At 39.3% G+C, this 22,726-nt stretch overlaps 1 protein-coding gene across 1 annotated transcript in view; it reads left to right on the top strand.

Annotated features, from left to right (window-relative positions):
* The window catches only part of LOC122555067 (cilia and flagella-associated protein 47-like), a 497,478-nt gene that overhangs the window by 166,289 nt on the left and 308,463 nt on the right, over positions 1-22,726 (top strand). The window contains 7 exon segments of the mRNA XM_043700727.2: positions 2,327-2,525; positions 7,967-8,064; positions 11,285-11,401; positions 13,341-13,475; positions 14,130-14,242; positions 20,493-20,643; positions 21,332-21,420. Coding sequence (XP_043556662.2) covers positions 2,327-2,525; positions 7,967-8,064; positions 11,285-11,401; positions 13,341-13,475; positions 14,130-14,242; positions 20,493-20,643; positions 21,332-21,420 — 902 coding nt within the window.

Here is a 22,726-nt window from a genome sequence, read left to right as displayed (position 1 = left end):
ATCTCCGTTGCTCTTCCTGAAGCCCTTTTGCTTCTAGACCACCCCAAATAGATGGCAGACCCCATGATTATAAGCTGGATCAGTATAGATATCTGCCTTCTCACCTTCCATCAACTCACATGCTGCTGTTAGTGCCTTAAGCTCAGCTAGCTGTGCTGAGCAAGGTTGTGGACAGGCCTCCAATATAATCGTCCTAAACTGAGACTCCTCCTGTTGGACTACTGCAAACCCGCATGATTCCCATCATAGTCTTTATAGCTTGAGCCATCTACGATTAGTACCTTCTTGTCCTCATCAGGCAGCAGCTCAGGCTGTAAATCAGCCCACAATTTAGCAAATGTAGCGAGTTGACTACACAATCATGGAGTTCTCCCTCATGTTCTACTGGAACATAGTCTGCTAAGTTCCTCGTAGTGCATTTCTGTGTAATTATGTCTGGAAATGTCAATAATATCTGATATGCTATTATTCTGGCAGACGTCAATACAAATTACCCTTTTTATAACAATTCTGCTACCTAATGGCATGTGTACATGATCACAGGATAGCCCATCGTTATGGAGGATGCCTTCTCATATGCAAAATGAGCCGCCGCTGGTCCCTGGTAAAAGGTGGATATCCCTGAGCCACTTCATCCAATCTGGTGCTATAATACGCAATAGGCTGCTTAGTTCTCCCTATGCCCATCTCTTGTGCAAGTACTGTGGCAGCATAACCTTCCAGTCTATTTGACACAAAGATTTTCATAGTTCGGCAGGGCCAACGTCGGGGCCGACTGCAATGCCTGCTTAAGGGTGTTGAAAGCTGCTGCAGCGTCCACTTTCCACTGCAGTGCGCTCTTCAGACTTTCATGTCCTGCCTCCTTCATTGTTTTCCTCATGGGAGCCGTAATTTCGGCGTATTCCCCAATCCAGTCTGAACTAAATCCTGCCATCCCCAACACACTATTTCTGACCCTCTCTGAGTCTGCCTTCTCACCATACCCTTTGGCCCCCCACCTCTTGCTCATCCCTAACATGATCCTATGTATGCATTACTCCACTAAGTTAACTACATAATGGTCAAATTAACTTACATATATTCCAAAATAACAGAGTGAAGGTTTCATTTTGGTATTTTGGGCTGTTTTAACGTAAAACAAAGAACTGAAGATGCCGGAAGTCTGAAACAAAAAAAGAAATTGCTGGAAAAACTCAGCAGGTCTGGCAGCATCTGTGAAGAGAAAGCAGAGCCAACACTTTGAGTCCAGTGACGCTTCTTCAGAACATTTAAAATGACATTGATCAGATTTAAAAGGACTCTGCATATTTACCACTGGATGTTTAATTCAAGATTTCTTTACTGAGGAGAATAAGAGGTATAGTTAGTAAGTTTACAGATGACACCAAAATTGGAGGTGTAGTGGACAGCGAAGAGGGTTACCTCAGATTACAATGGGATCTTGATCAGATGGGCAATGGGCTGAGAAGTGGCAGATGGAGTTTAATTCAGATAAATGCGAGGTGCTGCATTTTGGGAAAGTAAATCTTAGCAGGACTTATACACTTAATGGTAAGGTCCGAGGGAGTGTTGCTGAATAAAGAGACCTTGGAGTGCAGGTTCATATCTCCTTGAAAGTGGAGTCGCAGGTAGATAGGATAGTGAAGAAGGCGTTTGGTATGCTTTCCTTTATTGGTCAGAGTATTGAGTACAGGAGTTGGGAGGTCATGTTGCAGCTGTACAGGACATTGGTTAGGCCACTGTTGGAATATTGCATGCAATTCTGGTCTCCTTTCGATCGGAAAGATGTGAAACTTGAAAGGGTTCAGAAAAGATTTACAAGGATGTTGCCAGGGTTGGAGGATTTGAGGAAAGGCTGAACAGGCTGGAGCTGTTTTCCCTGGAGCGTCTGAGGCTGAGGGGTGACCTTATAGAGGTTTATAAATTTGAGGGGCATGGATAGGGTAAATAGAAAAAGTCTTTTCCCTGGGGTGGGGAGTCTAGAACTAGAGGGCATAGGTTAAGAGTGAGAGGGGAAAGATACGAAAAAGACCTAAGGGGCAGCTTTTTCACGCAGAGGGTGGTACGTGTGTGGAATGAGCTGCCAGAGGAAGTGGTGGAGGCTGGTACAATTGCAACATTTAAAAGGCATTTGGATGGATATATGAATAGGAAGGGTTTGAAGAGATATGGGCCGGGTGCTGGCAGGTGGGACTAGACTGGGTTGGGATATCTGGTCGGCATGGAGGGTTAGACAAAGGGTCTGTTTCCATGCTGTACATCTCTATGACTCTATGACTCCATGAATGAGTGCCGTTGTAGTAAATAAATCTGACATATTTTTCAGGTTGTGGTTCTTTCTCGATTGACACTGAAGGATATCAACAACATTTTAAGTGATCAGAAACACTCAGAAAATATCCCTAGGATAAATATCGAGCCCAGTTCCAGCAATATATATTCCACTGGTGAACTTGTCCTGCTGACCTGGCTCAACCATCATTATGAAACAATAAGATGTGTGGTGTGGGAATTTTGCCAGAAAGGTGAATGTAAAATGTTTGACTTTTATCTATTTGGGTGGAATTTAGGACGTTAAGACAGTCAATATAGAGTGCAAATTAATGTCATTATCTGTACAGTTGGTTCTGCTAGAACGTGTTTCTTCAACGCGAATTGGCTTTATCGTGATTGAAGAATTTAGACCATTACTTGCAGAATGTGAAATTTCCTTATTTGTATTGGTTATAGCATGATTCCGGCTCCATTACTTTAAATGGCATGGCTATTTCAAGATTTTCTTCTAACACAAGATCACACAAAAACGGAACTATCGTGTTATATCAGAACTGACTGTACAGATAAACTAGTACCTATCAGATTTCCTTCAGTTCTCTAATCAGTTAAAATGTGGAATTTGGGATTCAGATATAGCCCATTCTTTTGCAAGTTCCTTCATATGTCTTTTGTATGTTGGATTCTTTTTTGACAGACAACACATTACAGGGGACAGATTGCATCATTATTGATTATCATTGAATCTGTGGTGAAAACTTTTTTTTCTAGTGCAGAACATTTAGTCATTGATCGTTTCAGCATTTTATTTCCAGGGCTAGATTCAGAATGAGTCCTGTGTTGAAAAAAGATGGATGTTACTAAGCTAACAGGAAAACAATGCCCAGAGTGGAGATTACATATCGTATTTACATGTCTCTTATGTCTTATAACTTAAAAATCCTGAAGAAAGTTTATCAGAAGTTTCTAAAGACCCCCTTTTGCTTTGTCTCTGAAATAACTCCAGAGGCTGGTATCCTGTCACCAAGCCATCCTTTATTTACACATGCACAGCACATGGACACTGACCCAGCTAGCTCAGAGCCAGTCCCTAGACTGAGGAGAATCCCTGAGAATCCTGTTTATATCTGTCAGCAAAGACTCTGTAACTGAACCAAGTTAGCAGGGAACTCAATGAGATCCTCCTGGCTAACCTCGTTCCAATCACAGCAGTCTCGTAGACTAAATTTCAAAGATGAGTTTGATTCGGTCTTTTCCCAGAGCTCCTATTTAATAAGAGTCTGCTGAAAGTCATGGGTTGGAAGTCTGTTTCTTATGCCCAGGAAATCTTTAACATTATAAGAATGAGACTTATTCGGTGATATCCTTGTGATTTGAAGTATGCTGATAACTGAAGGCAAACGGTTTAAGTGACTTTATGTAGTGCAGGAAGGGAACAACCCCTTGCATCTGACCAAAGTCTAGGCAAAAGTAAGATGGAAGCGTCCAACAAATGATGGTGAAAGTGCTACAGGCCTATTTCTGGGTTCTTTCAGACACAAAAACAGAAGTTGCTGGAAAAGCTTAGCAGGTCTGGCAGCATAAGTGAAGCAAAGTCAGAGTTAACATTTCTGGTCCAGTGACCCTCCCTCAAAAGTTCTGAGGGAGTTCAAAGTTTGTGAGAAGATTTGTAGCTCGGGTGCTCGTTGTTGTGGTTCTGTTCGCCGAGCCGGGAATTTGAGTTGCAGACATTTCATCCCCTGTCTAGGTGACATCCTCAGTGTTTGGGAGCCTCTTGTGAAGCGCTTCAGTGATGTTTCCTCCAGCATTTATAGACCAGTATAAATGCCGGAGGAAACATCACAGAAGCGCTTCACAGGAGGCTCCCAAGCACTGAGGATGTCACCTAGACAGGGGACGAAACGTCTGCAACACAAATTCCCAGCTTGGCGGACAGAACCACAACAGTTTTGAGGGAGGGTCACCGGTCCCAAAACACTAACTTTGATTTCTCTTTACAGACGCTGCCAAACCTGCTGAGCTTTTCCAGCAATTTCTGTTTTTGTTTCTGATTTACAGCATCTACAGTCCTTTCGGTTCTTGCAGATACTTTGACAGAAGTCTTAGCCACCAGTAAAACAGCCTGTGAGCAATGAAGACAGGAGATGACCCTTTGGCACACACATTCCACCCCACATAGCTGCAGTTCCTTGTGTCTCCCAAGAAATGCACACTCCCCCTCCTTCCTAAAGTCGTGTATTCTCCTTGGAAATGCAATGGTAGTGATATCAGCTAATTAGGAGAAACAAAGAAGAAAATACCTTGTTAAATCCCTGAGGAACCACTCTGGTCATAATTTGTATTCTGTTGTAACACTTAACTTTTACATGGGGTGATTGCTAGATTGGCCAGGAGTAGTTTTGCTTGAGAAATTCAACAAGTTGATGTACATTGCAAGAACTAGCAGTCTATTTCACAGATCCACTGTTGTCTGTGAAAAAGCAACAATCTAACATTTAAACTAGCTCTGGTCTTTCGTCACTTAAAATTGTGATCTCAGATCCTGTTTAATCTATAAAATTGATATAAACTGTTCACACATGCGCATACTAATCCCTGCATCATCTTTTAAAAAATCAAATTGCTGCAGTCTGTGCATCACTAAACTGGAGAACGTTTACTCTTTGGGCCTATCTTGGCCATTAAGTTGGGTTGGACAATTAATTGTGTGGTTCTCCTCCACATTGATTTGAAAACTTCACTGTCAATCACTGTAAGAGAAACTACAACTGAACACTGTATTCCAACTGAGGTATTGTCAAAGCTCCATCATTCTTGATTCCACTGAAACCTTCAGAAAACTGTTTGCTCCATGTTTGCCTGCATGATCTGCAGCTAGGAGAAAGTGAGAACTGCGGATGCTGGAGAGTCAGAGTCAAAAATTGTGGTGATGGCAGCATCCGAGGGGCAGGAGAGTCGATGTTTCGGGCATAAGCACTTCATCAGCTTCCAAGGATGTCCAACTTGAAGAGGTTTTCTTTCTCTATCCATAAGGATCTCAGTGAGTCTCTCTTCCACTGCACCCCCAGGTCATCTCCTCTTGCCCTGAAGCTCTTCAGCCACATCCTGAAGCAGACTCCCTATTACAGCCACGTCTCCTTCCTCAGCACCTGCTGATGCCACCAACTTATCCCGCATGGACTCTAGACTACACTAAGATCATCACAATTTGGACCTGACCGGGACAACCACTACCTACAGCAAATCCAAAGCCTCCACATTCCTGATGAAGGGCTTATACCCAGAACGTAAACTCTACTGTTCCTTGGATGCTGTCTGATCTGGTATGCTTTTCCAGTTTTTGACTCTGCAAGATCTGCATGTCTTGTTGAAGGATCCCAAATGTTTGAGAGATGGAGCTGTCTATGTTCTATTCCATTATGTGCAAGTTCACTGGCATACTGTCCAGAATATTTAAAATGCCCTGAAATATTGTGGATCAGTCTTCATATCAGTTCTCTCTATCCTTTAGGGCAAGACTAGGATGAAGCTGTCCAACTGACTAGCTGCTTAATGAACTGTTCCTTATCCATCCCTGTTCTTCTCTTATGTATACCGATGTGTGGTGAATATCCTATGCAGACCCCCCCAGTCGATCATTGATTGAACATGCAGTGCCATTCTCTGTATGGGAATTTGCAAAAGAAAGGTCAAATTTTGCAAGTGTCATCTTCAGTCGTGGAGAAAGTGAGGACTGCAGATGCTGGAGATCAGAGCTGAAAAATGTGTTGCTGGAAAAGTGTAGCAGGTCAGGCAGCATCCAAGGAGCAGGAGAATCGATGTTTCAGGCATAAGCCCTTCTTCAGGGCCATTCCTGAAGAAGGTCTTATGCCCGAAACGTCGATTCTCCTGCTCCTTGGATGCTGCCTGACCTGCTGCGCTTTTCCAGCAACACATTTTTCACCTCATCTTCAGTCATGCCTTCTGTTGTCTCATTTTCCTCCAGTGCTCGACATTTTAGTAACCTTAAAGAGAAGAGTAGGGTAAGATCTCATTTCTGATGAAGGGCTTATGCCTGAAATGTTGACTCTCCTGCTCCTTGGATACTCTGCCTTTTCAGCACCACACTCTTCAACTCTGGTTTAATCATGAAGGATAAATGGATACAGATGAGTATCTGTTGGAAAACATGAGGGGAAATTTCAGTGTAGGACTGGATGTTACTTAAGAACACTAAGATGTGTCCTCTGGCTTGTCTAGTTGTGATGTTTCTAACAGGACTCACCTCATAGTCTCAGTGACTTGATCCAAGAGTAAGAGAGGATCTAAATGGATGCTTTGCCTCTTTCACCAACTCCCCTAAATATTGTTTGCAAGCTTTGCCTGAAAGAAACCAGTGAGACTATTAACAGTTGCCTAATGACATAGTTTAAGGATGTGCATATCAAATAGTGGTGAAGGTGAAAGGAGTGTTTGTGAGGGGATTAGGAGGTGCAGAAGATAGTCATGCTTTGTGGGTTGAATGCTGGTTCTCATGGTTGGTTTTGCTGTTGGATCACCTTGTATTGCAGAGTTATTGATGATAATGTGAGATCGTTGTACAAGTGGTTAATTTAGCATCACTTGGTTGGAAATGACACATTTTCTTACATTGAAACCAGGTGTGTGGGATGATGCTCTTTGCAACAATATCTTGCAGGAGTTGTGTGCACTGCTGCTCAGAAATCTGGTATGGTAAGAAAACCCCTTTCCCCTTCAACATCCTCCAGCAGAATCTCCATTGTGCTATTGGAAAGTGTGGAGTCCTTGAAGAATTTATTTCTTCTGTCCTGTGATTAGCTAATCTCAGGTTGCCTGCTGGGTTTAAGAGATGCGGCCTGTCTTCAAGTGAAAACAGTAACATCAGAAAATGAAGGCCCCATGGAGGGAACCTGCTAATTATCAACAACACTACACAGGCAGTCTGCTTATCTTTTTATCATTTATAACGAGTGGCTCCAATCAATTTCAGAATAATTCTTCACCTGAAAATAGGCCTACACAAACTTCAACCTATTAATTTGCTATTTGATTAACTCGAGCTCCAAATCCTTTATTTGTGCTTTCAGATATTGTCATGCCTTCAATGTACTCTACGTTTTGCCACCTCCACCCATTTGCTTCAGTTCTTTCAGTCTGGCCTGCATTACTACAGTCATGATGTTTTTTAAAAGTTCTTCATTAATTTAGGTGTAGTAAGAGTATAATGGAAAAAGATCTCTGGTACTTTGTGAACATAATGACATCTAAAAAAGTTCATTTCACCAGCACAATCCCATACTATACTTTATGATTTAATCTTAAAGGATCTGTTTTTAATCATTCACAATCCAATTTTATGTAGCATAATGATTGGACGGTCTTCCTATCTTATGAAGTCACTAAATGTTTTCCATCAGACTTCGAAACAACACAAAAGCCAGGGTGCTCAAAACTACATGCATAGAACACTATCATTAGTTGGTTCGAGATCAGTAGATTGTCTCTAATTGCATTGTTTATCTTGGTCTCAAAATGAACTCTTTTAAGGCCATGATAAAAGAACGAAGGTCTTTCTGCCAGTACATGTGAATATGTAATAACAAAACAAGACCACATCCTCTAAACTCAACACCTTCACCTCTTAGTTTACAAGATTGTCTGATCTTTTCATTTTCCTCTCTCTTTTTAATAGGTGCTATACCACCAACCCGCTGGATAATTAATTTTGATTTAGATTTGTTGGATGGTTTAGTGCTTGCAGCTGTTGTGGCTGCTTATTGCCCTCATCTGGTAGGTATATATTTTCTATTATACTTCATTTAACTGTTTTCCTCTTTAATCGGTTTCTGATTTCTAACAGGGAACAGATTTGACCAGCTGTTGGAAGATGCTGAGATGAAATCAAGTCATAGTTGTAAATGTTCATGCTGCACTAATTTACCACATTGTGTATCACATGGGATGTATTTCTGAAAACTTGGATGTTATCCTCCCCAGTGAAATCTGATGTTCACATGAACACATAACTATGTTGTCGCTTTTAATAATCATACACTTGAACCCTCTTTCTTTTGCGTGTGTGTGAGCATATAATGATTCTATAAACTTTGCATGTATATGTACATGCTCACACACATGCTGCAAGAGAAAGGGGGTTCAAGTTTATGATTATTAAAACCAACAGTATAGTTATAAGTTCATGTGAACATCAGATTTCACTGGGAAGGTTAACTTTCAAGGTTTCAGAAAGTCTGTTCAAAATTCTTCAAAGTCCAGTGGAGTGTTAATAATTTGATGCTGGCCATTGACTTGCCATTCATGTTAAAGGAGATCCTATCTCTTTGATAATATTCCTTTACATACCTTTGAATATAGGTGCATTGTTGTTTCTAGCATCTCTTTGGGTGTATTGAGTTTTAATATTATCTTCTGTTGTCAATCTGGGCTTGGAGGTAGAAGCTAAGGACACTCTTTACTTGAATATTTTGCTGTATATCCAAACATTAACAGGTGCAAACTTTCACAAGGGTGATCTGTCTATCCATGCTTACTGTTGAAAGTTTTCAGAATGTTGTTAACTTATACGCCATGTGATCTTGTTAAAAGTCCAGCAAAATCCTTTTTTTAAAAACAATGCAGTGTTTACACTATTTCTAAGATCCTTCATGTCATGAATGTACCCTGAATATAAATTAGCCACTTATACTAATTTGGACACCTCCAAATCTTGCTTCAGAACTCAAGAAATTAAAACAAGTAAATCATGGCTTTATTAACTGTGCACAGAGTCTCTGCTCCAAGTTCCTCCTATTGTGGAAAATATTTTGTTTAATCCACAAAGGATATCTAGGTGCTCGCTTAAGAGAAGGATGCTTCTTAGCCTTTTTCTGGACATTGTAAGAAGGAAGTGAGAATAGAAGCATTTCCAGGTTGAGCAGTTTGGGGTCAAACCATGGATCATCTTGGCCTGCTATTTGAATATTATTCAGTGAAGTTCAAATTCAGCAGTGAGCCATCATGCGTGTCTGTAACTTACCTGTTGCTGACCTAGGGCCTATTCACTGAGCTCTATTCTTTTGCCTGTGTTGTGGTTACTTCCAATAATCTACCACAGGAGACCTGAGTACAGGATATTGATCCATTTATTCAAGCGTATGCAAGGAGAGTGTATTTGAGGGCTAACCCAAACAACTCTGAGGAATGCAGGAAAAAGGCAGTATCTTTCTACAAATGTTTTGCCATCTCATAATTCAAACTCCAACCTTGCTTCATTAAAACATAAAACACAGATGTCCACTCCAGGTCTTAGCCTAATGTAATTAATGTTTTCTCCTTCACCTAGTTAAGGAACACTTAGTCATATTCTAGATGTTGTTGCTTACCCATTTCCTGTCAGTGTCTGGCACCTCCTGACTCTCAACCTATCTCCAAGGCCTGTAAAGGATGTTTTTGAAAGCACAAATTGCTGTTTTTAGTCTCTTGCTGACACGATCCTATTGGATGCACAACATTAATCTCGTACAAGATTCATTATTTGAAGTTTGCTCTTCAATTTTTCCCAATTTAACCCTTAGTGCGTTTACAATTCACCTACTATCTGTAGCAATTACATTAAAAGCTACTTTGAGCAAATGACAGTGACAATGAGCAGAGGGCACTATTACTTCTAGTTCATCTTTAAATAGGAGAAAGTAAGGTCTGCAGATGCTGGAGATCAGAGTTGAGAGTGTGTGACTGGAAAAGCACAGCATGTCAGACAGCATCCGAAGTGCAGGAGAATCGACGTTTCGGGCCAGAGCCCTTCATGTTTAAATAGTCTAGTAGATTGAATTGGCTAAAATCAATTTGCTAAAATCTCTAAGATAATTCAATGTTAAGTCTGGATTAGTAAGATTTGGAAACTAGTGCTAACATAACTATTCAAATAATAATAAGGTATTTTTATATACATCTAGTCCGTATACTTGGTTAATCGAGACACCTAAAACCCAAATGGAGTTCGGCAGCTAACCAAGAGCTGAACTGCTGTTCTGGGACTGTCCTGATATGGTGCTGCAATTTTTGTTTGTTCCAGGCTTTAGAGATCTTGCTTATGTTGTATGACTGGTTCAACGCATACTTGACTGACAATTGTATTTTGAATTTGAAAAGTCAAATACTTAAAAATCTGTGAAGTCTAAGTAACTCTTTGCTGGTACATTAAACATGACCCACCTGTTTAACTTGATGCATTTGTAAAATCCTGTGGGAAGAGATATTTTGAAATCTCAGAGAACAAATCAGTCACTACTGATCAACTTGATTTGTTCAAATACAGGACAAAACACTACTTTTGAAAATGTTATTCATAAACGATTTGTTTAACCTTCAAAATTTTGTTTGTTATTTAAAGTTATGTATAGTATATAAACATAACCATATTATGTTTGTTTCTTTGATTCCTGTGTTTTTTCAAGAAATGAATAATATATTTTACTTAAAATAAGATTTCACATAGTATAATATTGATTCTGAATGTCAGAATAAAATCTTGAGAAGGTATAATTGTATAATTGGCTAAAAGCAATTGTTGGATTGGTTTGTTGTTCATTTGCAGTGTATGTCATTCAAAACTAGCTTAGATATTGAAGAATGAAAAAAAAATCTCAAAATGTACTGATTTAGGAATAATGAGAATGATCCCAAGCTCTGGAATCAAAATAATTTGGAAGTGAAATATTGGAAAAGATCTAAAAATATTACTGTTAAATTACTGCAAAAATCAGCTGAGAGCAATTCGCAAATGGGAACCAGGGAGCTATCCCTAGCTTTTATTTTCTGCAATTTTGTTTACAATTGGTTAAGACAAACCATTTGTTTTCCTAACCTTTCTCTACTTATCCAAATTACATTTTCTGGATTTTTAAATAAACAATACAGCACTTAGTTGGTGTGAAATAATTTATTTCTGGTTTTTGTTTGTAGATTGGTACTGTCAAAAGTACAACACATTGTCTGTCTTTCTTTACAGATTCCAACTCATTTTGAAAATATGTATACTTCTCCAGCTGCTCCTGAGCAATGCCTGCATAACAGTCTGATACTCCTTAAAGCATTTGATACCATTGGCCTAGATTTTGATATACAGGTAAAGTGAATTATTATTGCACAATTCATTTCATTTCAAGACTCAAACCATGGCACAGATATCACTACTGCCTTGATCAAAACATGAACAAAAGAGCTGAATTTCAGAGGACAGGTGAAAGTATTTGCTGTTGACATCAAGACAGCTTTTGGCCTAGCATGGAATCAAGCACCTCAGTAAAAAATAAGACAATAGAAATCAAGGAGGTGGGGGATGGGATGCTGGTGGTGGTGCAGTGGTGAAATGGTTGGAGCCCATTTATTTCAATTCTATGACATTGCTGGGTGAGTTGTTCAGTGCAATTTTCCTTTCACAATCATCTTTAGCTGTCTTTTTAATGACCTTCCCTCATAAGGTCAATGCTGATCATTTTTCTGTGTTCAGCACCATTCACAACTCCAATAAGGACGTCATCAAGCAATGAGATAACACTGAGTTTTGAGATAAGTGGCAAGTAACACCCATACCAAACAATTGCTAGCTAATGTCCATCTCCAACCAGAGATATCAACCACCTGTTAATTAATTACCATCACTGAATTTTCTTTCATTAACATTTTGCATTGTTAGCATTGACCAGAAACTTGCTGTTAACAAGATCAGGATATAAATACATTGCATCTGTGGAAAGTAATTCTGTTGAAATCCTTTGCACCACAATTCAGGAATGTGATGGAATATTCTATGCTTCACTGGATGAGTGTGGATCCAGCAACACTTGAGAAATTCTATCCAAATCAAAGCAGCCTACTTGTTTTTCTTGCTTTACATTCACTATCTCCTATGTTGAGAGATTGGCTGTTGTATATACCATTTACCAGGTGCACAATAAACCCATCAATAAGGCAGCTTTGACAGCAAAAGCGAAACCTGGATGCATTACTGCTTTGAAGATTGAGGGATAGGGTTATCAACATCAAGTTTCCCTTGAGATTATGCACAATTTTGAATTGGCATCATGTAGCTAATCCTTCATCATTGCCATCAAAATCATGAAATTCCCTACTTAAAGGCATAGTGGGAGTACTATAAGCTCACAGATTTCAGTGATTCAATAAGGCTGCTCACCATCACCTTCTCTAGGTCAATTAAGGAGGGTAATGAATACTGAAATATTAAGTAGCAATCCCTTGAATCAATGTAAAAATGAATACATCTGGAGGTTCTTGATGTAAACATAGCTGGTATCAGGAACTGGTAAATGCTCAGATGAATGATTTCTGATGTTACAAAATTTTATTTTACTTAACAATCATCATTTTTTATGTAATACATAAAGTTCCATTTTGTCATAATTTCGTGCAGAGGTGACAAATACATTTTATCTCTGGATAGTGTCTAAAAATGGGAAAAAACACATTGAGAATCCCAGGATATCATGGAAGGAAGATGTTCAGTACCCTCTCACCCCGTACCGCAGCACCACCACCCCACCTGTTCTAACAATCTGGAAGAAAGATCCTTTTGATCTTTTTTCTTGTCCTTCCTCTACATTTTATAAATTTTAAATTTTACAAATATTTACTCGCTTTGCTAAAAGTCATTTTAGATTCTGATTCCATCCTTGTTTTGTTTAGGTATTCTGAAACCAATGGAATTTCCTCGCTCTTTTCTTTTTAATGACCTTAAATTTATCTTTCTGGTTTCCACCATACCAACCAATTTCTTCAGTCAGCTTATGTATTGACTGTGTACAAAACTTTGAGCTGCCTATTGGCCAGGCACTTCAAGGTATCACTCACCAATAGTCGAGTGACTATAATTGGGTATTTACAAGAGGCCAGAATAAGAGGAGTGTACATTCCTTGGATGTTCATTTTGTTGGATGAAATGGCAGACATAGGGAGAGGTAAAGCTATGAAGGGATTTGAACAAAAAGAATGTAAAACCATTAATTTTAATATTTTTGAATATAATGATATTCTTGTTAATTAAACAGGCCACTGACATCTCAGATCCAAATCCTATCACAATGCTTATGCTGTGTGTTTACCTGTATGAAAGACTTCCTAACTATCGCCCTAAGATGATTGTCGAGTTCACTGGCGATCTTCATGCTACAATTGTTAAACATGTGAGTAAAATGAAGCTCCTTTCAGGCTTATGGAAAGCAAAGGATATGACTAATCAAAGTAAGGTCAACATCATATCTGGAAGACAGTGTAAACAGGCATGTTTTCGACCTGCATTTTTTCATTTAAACTGGCAACCTGTAGAAAACACTGAATGAAACAGCAAATGCTTTAAGAACCTGGAGGCGATAATTTAAATATCTATTCACCTTCCTTTTTCTACTCTTGAGCTCTTGCATTTGTGTCAGTCTACAGTATGGTTCAAATTATCTCTTGAGGGAGTTGCAGGGAGACTTCCTCTTACTGTACTAAGCAAGGTGAATGATGATTTTCTAATCTCTTGACAATTCAACACTTTTCAATATATTCCCTTGTGGAACAATCAATGTTATTGCTGTTTGAAATAGAAAAGCCTTTATTCTAGGGGTTCAGTTAGCTCAGTTGGCTGGATGGCTGGTTTGTAATGCAGAATGACACCATCTATGTGGGTTCAATACTGTATCAGCTCCCTTTCCTGAGGTGCGGTGACCTTCAGGTTAAATCACCACCAACCATCTTTCTCTGATGAGAGAGCAGCCCTCTCGTCTTCTGAGACTATGATGTCTTTTCCTTGTGTTGCTCTAATAAAGTTAAGGCTGAATCATTATTTAAAACAGGTTCGACTTCAAAATCCCTTCATGAAGGATCTAGTGTATTTTGCAACAATTGTCGGGAAAGAGGCAAATGATTTTACTTTGCCTAATGGAAATGAAGTGGTCATCCCAGAAAGGTAAATTCAAATCCTTGTATATTACCTTGTTTGTACCTATGCTGTGTTTGATGTTACCCTGTTTCTTTACAGTAGAAACATGTAGGAATAGAGATTTTTTGACACAGTTAGCAATTCTGGCCTATATTGCACCTGTTTCAAAGTATTTTCATCCCCATTCCACTTAGTTTCCACTTAAACTCATTTGTAAATTACTGAACTCCAAAAGTCAACAAGATGGGGGTTAAATATTCCCTGATTTATTTAACAGTGACTATTTGTTTAATTTTGATCAACATATTAGAAAATGTGGTTTACCACAAAATATAGGCATTTCAGAAAATTTCATTGCATCACCTTTGACTAACCTGATTTTAAATTGCTGAAGATAATTTTTAAAGATATACAAAAACGATTTCTATTTTCTGGTTAGAATGGGATACACCAGTCAGTTCCTGAGTAAATATTTTAAAAATGCAAAACATATCTCTCTGAACCAAATCTCCCAACAACATTCGGTAAACTCAGCATCAGGCAGGACAAAGTCATTTGCAATACTGACACCCCTCAAACCATATTAAATTTGAACTGCCTACCTTTGTTGTACAATGGCTTAAGCACATATTGTCTATAAGATGCATTTCAGAAACTCATCAAGTGTCTTCTCACAGCACTTTGCAAATCAGCAACCTCTATCATCTGGAAGAACAAGATCTGCAAACATGGGAACATCGCATGCCCAAACTCCCCATCAAGTCTCATTCCATTTCATTGTTCCTTCACTGTCAACATGACAAATCTCTGAACTGCCTCCCAAACAGCACTGCAGGGATATCTACACCACACAGACTGCAATGATTTCAGAATGGCACTGTCCAGTGTCTTATTGAGGTCATCATTACAACTCTCTATGTAAACCCTGAAAGAGTTCCAAGTCGTATTCGAATGATTGTTTGTCTAATTGTTAATCCCATCTCCAATGGTAGTGTACCTAATGTTGAGCTGCACATCAGACCATGGATCAACACTGTAGTTTTACTTAAAGAAATGCAGTCCTTAAGATTATTTATTTTCATTGTAAATTAATATTAGTATTCCCAATGCCATTTAAGGTTTGCCAATGATACTCAGACTCCATGAATAAGTAGTAAAAATCCAGCTTCATGTTTGGAACATTCCGAAGATCAACAATTTAAATATAAATTGTGGATCTCCCAATGATAATTCGTTCACTCTGTGGATACTACTCAACTTTTCCGAGTGGTGTCTGCTTCCAGCATAATGCTTTGAAAACAATTAAAAGAACATGAAACTTTATTTGCACTTAAAGATTCTGTACTGGTTATGTTTAAACCATAGAATCCCTACAGTGTGGAAACAAGCCATGTGGCCCAACAAGTCCATACCAACCATCCCCCATAACTTCTGATAACTAATGCACCTAACCTGTACATCTTTGGACTGTGGGAGGAAACCCACGCAGACACAGGAAAAATATGCAAACTCCACACAGACAGTCACCCAAGGCTGGAATCAAACCTGGGATCTTTGCACTATGAGGCAGCAGTGCTAACCACTAAACCACCAGGCTGCCCTAATGGGCGGCACGGTGGCACAGTGCTTAGCACTGCTGCCTCACAGCACCAGAGACCCGGGTTCAGTTCCCGCCTCAGGCGACTCTCTGTGTGGAGTTTGCACATTCTCCCCGTGTCTGTGTGGGTTTCCTCCCACAATCCAAAAATGTGCAGGTTAGGTGAATTGGCCATGCTAAATTGCCCGTAGTGTTAGGTGTAGGGGAATGGGTCTGGGTGGGTTGCGGGTCGGTGTGGACTTGTTGGGCCGAAGGGCCTGTTTCCACACTGTAAGTAATCTAATCTTTATGCCAGTGAAATAATGCTGAAAAATCCAGTGTAATCAAATGGGAAGTCCAATGGTCCTTTTTTGTTACTTTCTTTTTATTTTCCTTTATGGATTTTGACTTCACAACTGCCTCTGGTAGGATATTGCTTCTCTTAACTAGCTCGATATGTGATTTTTTTTTCTCTGTGTTAAACATTGTGGTCGCACACTAACTGTTTGATGAGAGGAAAGAACTCTCTGGTGTGGGAACACCTTCGCATTTAGATTTGATATCAGCAAAACTGTGCGTGCAGTTCATCTCAATCTTCCCAGTGAAGAAGTCTAGTATTTTGACAAATCCATGCAGACACTCTGAAGCCTGCTTCTCTTCAGTGAGAAAGAACATAATTTACTCTCCTTGGCATAAAGAGCCTAGTCACCTTTCTTTTGCAACACTAAATGGAAAGCTGTTAGAAATTAAAGATATGTCTTATTTCAATTTGAAGGATATGAATTCAAAGAAATTCATAGCCATAGTCACCTTTACAGTCATTGACAGTGCTATCCTTGTCTGTCTCTGATGCTGCAGGTCTATCTGTAAGAGGTTACAGATGGCACACGCGCTGTCACTGTTGGAAGTAAATGAAATACTCCATGATGACCCTGGGTGGATAAGGATTTAAGCCACAAAATAGACAAAATTAAGCCACAGACATAAACCATTCAGCCCCTTGAGCAAACTTTACTATTCATGAAGATCGTAGCTGGTCTGTTTGTGCTTTGAATTCCACATTCTCATCTACCCCCATAACCTTTGATTCCTTTGTCTAAGGAGGATACAATTACAACATTTAAAAGGCATTTGGATGGGTAACTAAATAGAATGAGTTTAGAGGAACATGAACTAAATGCTGGTTAATGGGACTAGATTAATTTAGGATATCTGGTCAGCATGTACGAGTTGGACTGAACGGTCTGTTTCCATGCTGTAAATCTCTATGACTCTGGATCTATCACCTTTGTTTTTAAAACATTGAATGACCCCACTTCTACCACCTCCTAAGGCAGTGCGTTCCAAAGTTGCACAACCCTCTGAGAGGAAACAAATTCTCCTCATCCCTCTTCAAGAAGAGTGACACTTAATTTTAATCCCTAGAATCATATGCTTCAATCAAGTTGCTTTTCATTCCTCTGAACTCCAGTAAAAACAAAGTAAGATACTCCAGTCTTTCCTCTTAAGTCAGCCCACTCATTCCAAGTAAGAACTGCAGATGCTATAAATCAGAAACAAAAACAGAAGTTGCTGGAAAAGCTGAGCAAGTCTGGCGCCATCTGTGAAGAGAAATCCCAGTTAACATTTCAGGTCCAATGATCCTTTCTCAGAACTGAGGGTCACCAGACGAGTTAACTCTGATTGCTCTTCACAGACGCTGCCGGACAAGCTGAGCTTTATCAGCAATGTCTGTTTTCATTCCAAGTATCACTCAAGTATACCTCCTCTGAACTATCTCCCAATCATTTATAATTCTTTAATAAGGAGATTAAAAAGTACACAAAATTCAAGATGTGGCCTTACTAGTGCTCTGCATTATTAAACATAACATCCTTACTTTATAGAATCATAGAGTCATATAGCATGGAAACAGACCCTTCCATCCAACCAGTCCAGGCCGAACATAATCCCAAACTAAACTATTTCCACCTGCCTGCTTCTGGCACAATCCCTCCAAACCTCTCCTATTCATGTAAATAGCCAAATGCCTTTTAATTGTTGTAATTGTACCCACATTCACCATTTCTTCACGTAAACCACCTTCTGTGTTAAGAATTTGCTCATGTCTTTTTTAAATCTCTCTCCTCTCACCTTAAAAATGTGCCCTCTAGTCTCGAAATTCCCCCATCCTAAGGAAAAAACAATCAACATTAACTCTATCTCTACCTCTCATTATTTTGTAAACTTCTATCAAGTCCCTCAACTCCTACTCTGCAGCAAGAAAAGTCCTAGCCTATCCAGCCTCTCTTTATAACTCAAACCTTCCATACCTCGCAACATCCTGTCAAAACTCTTCTGAACCCTCTCCAGCTTGATAATATCTTTCCTATAACTGGGCGACGAGAACTGTACTGTTCACTTCCTGTCATTATGAAAGATAACATACCACTAGCATTCTAATTTACTTGCTGTACCTGTCGACTCATGCTGTAGAACCCTCTGACCTTGGAATTCTGCACCTCCATTTAAGTAAGACTCTGCTTTTTCAACCTTCCTGCCAAATTGAGAAACTTCACATTTTCCCGTATTATACTCCATCTACCAGATTTTTAGTCCATTTGCACAACCTATTCATATCCTACGAAAACTCCTTGTTTTTCTTCACAGGAAACGTTCAAAATATCTTTGTGTCAACTGCAATCTGAGCGACCATGCCTTCACTCCTCTCATCTAAGTGATTGATATAAATTGTAAATATTTGAGGCCCCAACACAGACTCCCATGGGACTCTAATCATTCACATCCTGCCAGTCGGACAAAGATGAATTTATTCCTTTTGTCTGCTTCCTGCCAACCAGCCAATCTTTCATCTATGCTAAAGAAGTAGGGTTACAGGACCCGAATTGTAAACTCAGCGTTGTCTCCATAGATGCTGTCAGACCTACTGAGTTTTCTGGCAATTTCTGTTTTATTTCTACCTATGCTAATATGTTTTTATTTTCTATAAAATTAAAAATCACATAACACCAGGTTATAATCCAACAGATTTATTTGGAAGCACTAGCTTTCGAAGTGCTGTTTCTTCATCAGGTGGTCCTGCTCCACAACTACCTGATGAAGGAGCAGCGCTTAGAAAGCTGATGCTTCCAAATAAACCTGTTGGACTATAACCTAGTGATGTGGGATTTTTAACTTTATTCACCCCAGTTCAACACCGGCTCCTCCAAATCATTTATTTTTTGCAATAATCCTCAATGTGCATCCTACCAAATGCCTCTCAAAGTCCAAGTACAATACCTCTACTGGCTCCTCTTTATCCACAGCACCTTTTATTTCTTCAAACAGTCAAAGGGTCTGGAATGCATTACCTGGAGGTTAGTTGAGGTGGGTAAGGTCACAATCTTTAAAAAGTATTTAGAATCAGAGAATCCCTATAGTCTGGAAGTAGGTCATTTAGCTCATCGAGTCCACGTCGACCCTCCAAAGAGCACCCCACGCAGACGTTGCCCCTCCCCTATCCCCATAACCCTGCATTTCCCTTGGCCAGTCCACTTTATCTGCACATCTTTGGTATGTGGGAGGAAACCCATGCAGACATGAAGCAAATTTGCAAAATCCACACAGACGGTCACCCGTGGCTGGAATTAAACCTAAAGCTCTTGGAATGTCATGATATTCAAAGCTATGGCCCTAGTACTGGAAGGTGGGATTAGTGTGGATTTTTGGCAGTATAGATTTGATGAGGCAAAGGGTCTCTTCCCTACGATTGAATGATAAGTCTAATAAATTGGCTAAAATTAATTTCTTCTACATGAAACCACACTGACTTTTCCTCATTTTAATGTTTTTTTTTAAGTCATAGACTCTGTGGCAATAACCTCTTTAATGATCAATTCAAACACTTACCCCATAATTGGCATCAAGTTAATTGCCTAGTAGTTTTCCGTTTGCTGCCTCACTTCTTGAAGAGAGGGCTGTATTTGCTAATTTCCAGTCTGAGAGAACCAGAATTTAGGGAATTTTAGAAAATTAACACCAACACTTTTACTGTCTTATCAGCCACCTCACTTTAGATTGTACAATGCAGTCCATCTTGACTTGGAGAGCTGCCAGCTGCCAGCAATTCTTCCCCTTCTCCTGCACCACCCACATGTTTCTTGATCAGGACATGGCAACTTCTAGACTTGGAAAGCAGATTCACATCTCTTGGCTGCACAGGGGTTGCTTTGACTGTTTCAAAATGTAACTTTACCTGTTGAAACTTAGACCTAGTAGAACAATTTTTATTAAAGCTAGCCCTGTACTTGGTATCTTCAATCCAAACAAGTGTCTTTAGGTTGGCCTAAACACCTCAGCTAGCCTGTTTGCATACTTAAGGGACCTGAGGTAATTGGCTTTCAATTCTACTATAAAATAGACAGACTCTTTTGATTCTTGCTGTTTTGATTATTACCTGAATTAGATATGCAATAGCACTCACAATTGCAGACCCATTGCAAGAGCACATTCCTGACATTTGAATAAAACTGTCTGTGAGAAATTAAAATTGAAATTGAAACTGAGTCCACAGAAACAATCATATTGGCATTGTCTTCTGAGTATGTACCAGTGGAATGAGCTTTTCCCAATATTGATGACATTTTGAATGCCCCATCTATGATTTTGTGTACATTATATTGGTCAATTTGACTGGAAAATGTGAACATTTGTTTTCTACAGGAGTCATGTTGATATCAATGTAGAATTCACAAGTCGGTTCTTGAAGCCAGAACAAGCTTTGCTAATTTTTGTATCAAGGTTGAGGAAAGGAGTAGCAGCCGCTACGACTACATTTTTACTGACCTCACGAATTAATGGCATTAATCCTACTGTAAGTGAACACTAGTGTATGAACTTATATGTATGCATTTATTTAAAAATGTTTGGGACCTTTTTTGATGAATCTCATTGTTCAGTATAAATAACATTGCTTGCAAATTGAATGATGCTTTCTAACAATGTGACATTGTTAATATTTCATTTCATTCATTGCACTTAGAAGCAATTTTAATTGGTTGTGACTTACCATGTGATTGACATGCTCAGCATTTGTTTGATGACAGTGATAAGGACAGCCAAGGAGGAAGATTGTTTATATGATTCCTAGTAATTGCCTGACATTTTCAATTGCAGCTACTACTATTGATTTTTCAACTGAGCTTGGGTGGGAAACTGTCCTTGGTAACTGCTGCTTTTTGAGTCATGATCATACTGAGGAAAAGCATCATTACACATTTTGAAATACACCAATTCAACTCATTATTTCTACTTTTTACTTTTTTTCTTGTAATTCATTTACTTTTGAGATTGTGAAAGTACCTTGTTAATAGCAGAATGGGCTAACATTATCATTGGTCACGTTTTGTACCGTCATCAACTCTGTTTTGAGAAATGTCTCATTTGTGCAGTGTTTATACTTATCTTGTTGAGCACAATATTTTTATTTTATCAGTCAATTTTATATAATTGTGCAAAAGCTGTTGCTGTTTGAGTTCAGTTTTCTTCCTTCTAATTTTCAGGATACTTTTAAATGTGAGTCTCCGTGCTTTAAGCAGAAAAGAATGCAATTCAATATTTCCAACCCCTTAAATGTAAATGGACTTTTCAGGTATGTCTAAATTGATAAACTACAAACATCTAAAGTAAAAGTCATCTGATAATTTGATATTCTAATGTATAAGGAAAAATATCTTTTTCCATGGCAGGAATTTGGTGAAAGTGAGAATTCATTGCAGAAGGGAAAGGAGATACTTAATTTTACTTTTTTCCTGCCTCCAGTGGTTGGTGTTTTTCTTCTGTCTGAAAATGTGTTGCTGGAAAAGCACAGCAGGTCAGGCAGCATCCAAGCAGCAGGAGAATCGACGTTTCGGGCATGAGCCCTTCTTCTGTCTCCAAGCTTAGATACCATAACTTATTATTACTTAAGTAAATTAGTTACTTAAACTAGATACACCAATTAACGAATAGAACCATTAATTCAATTACAGTAACTAAATAAGCCAATGATTAGAATATAATCAGTTCAAATATCTTATCAAATAAATAGTTAGATAGCCAGGTAGTGGTAGTATGTAGAAAGTATTGTGATTCTAGACAGCCACATACAGTCATAGAGTCATAGAGATGTACAGCATGGAAATAGACCCTTCGGTCCAACCCGTCTATGCCGACCAGATATCCCAACCCAATCTAGTCCCACCTGCCAGCACCTGGCCCATATCCCTCCAAACCCTTCCATTCATAAACCCATCCAAATGCCTCTTAAATGTTGCAATTGTACTAGCGTCCACCATTTCCTCTGGCAACTCATTCAATACCCGTACAACCCTCTGTGTGAAAAAGTTGCCCCTTAGGTCTCATCTATATCTTTCCCCTCTCACCTTAAACCTGTGCCCTCTAGTTCTGGACTCCCTGACCCCAGGGAAAAGACTTTGCCTATTTACCCTATCCATGCCCCTCATAATTTTTAAAATCTCTGTAAGGACCCCCCTCAGCCTCCGACGCTCCAGGGAAAACAGCCCCAGCCTGTTCAGCCTCTCCCTATAGCTCAAATCCTCCAACCCTGACAACATCCCTGTAAATCTTTTCTGAACCCTTTCAAGTTCCACAACATCTTTCCGATAGGAAGAAGACCAGAATTGCACGCAATATTCCAACAGTGGCCTAACCAATGTCGTGTACAGCCACAACATGACCTCCCAACTCCTGTACTCAATACTCTGACCAATAAAAGAAAGCATACCAAACGCCTTCTTCACTATCTTATCTACCTGCGACTCCACTTTCAAGGAGCTATGAATCTGCACTCCAAGGTCTCTTTGTTCAGCAAATATCTATGATAAGTATCTGTAGCTTGATAAACTCAGCTTAGATCTGGAGTTCCAGCTACAGATATTGAACAAATAAGGAAGTTA

Source organism: Chiloscyllium plagiosum, unplaced genomic scaffold (assembly GCF_037043375.1).
Source record: "Chiloscyllium plagiosum isolate Xiang-an unplaced genomic scaffold, Cpla_swu_hap1 HiC_scaffold_12, whole genome shotgun sequence".
Lineage (NCBI taxonomy): Eukaryota > Metazoa > Chordata > Chondrichthyes > Orectolobiformes > Hemiscylliidae > Chiloscyllium > Chiloscyllium plagiosum.
This window is presented reverse-complemented; position numbering and strand designations above follow the sequence as displayed.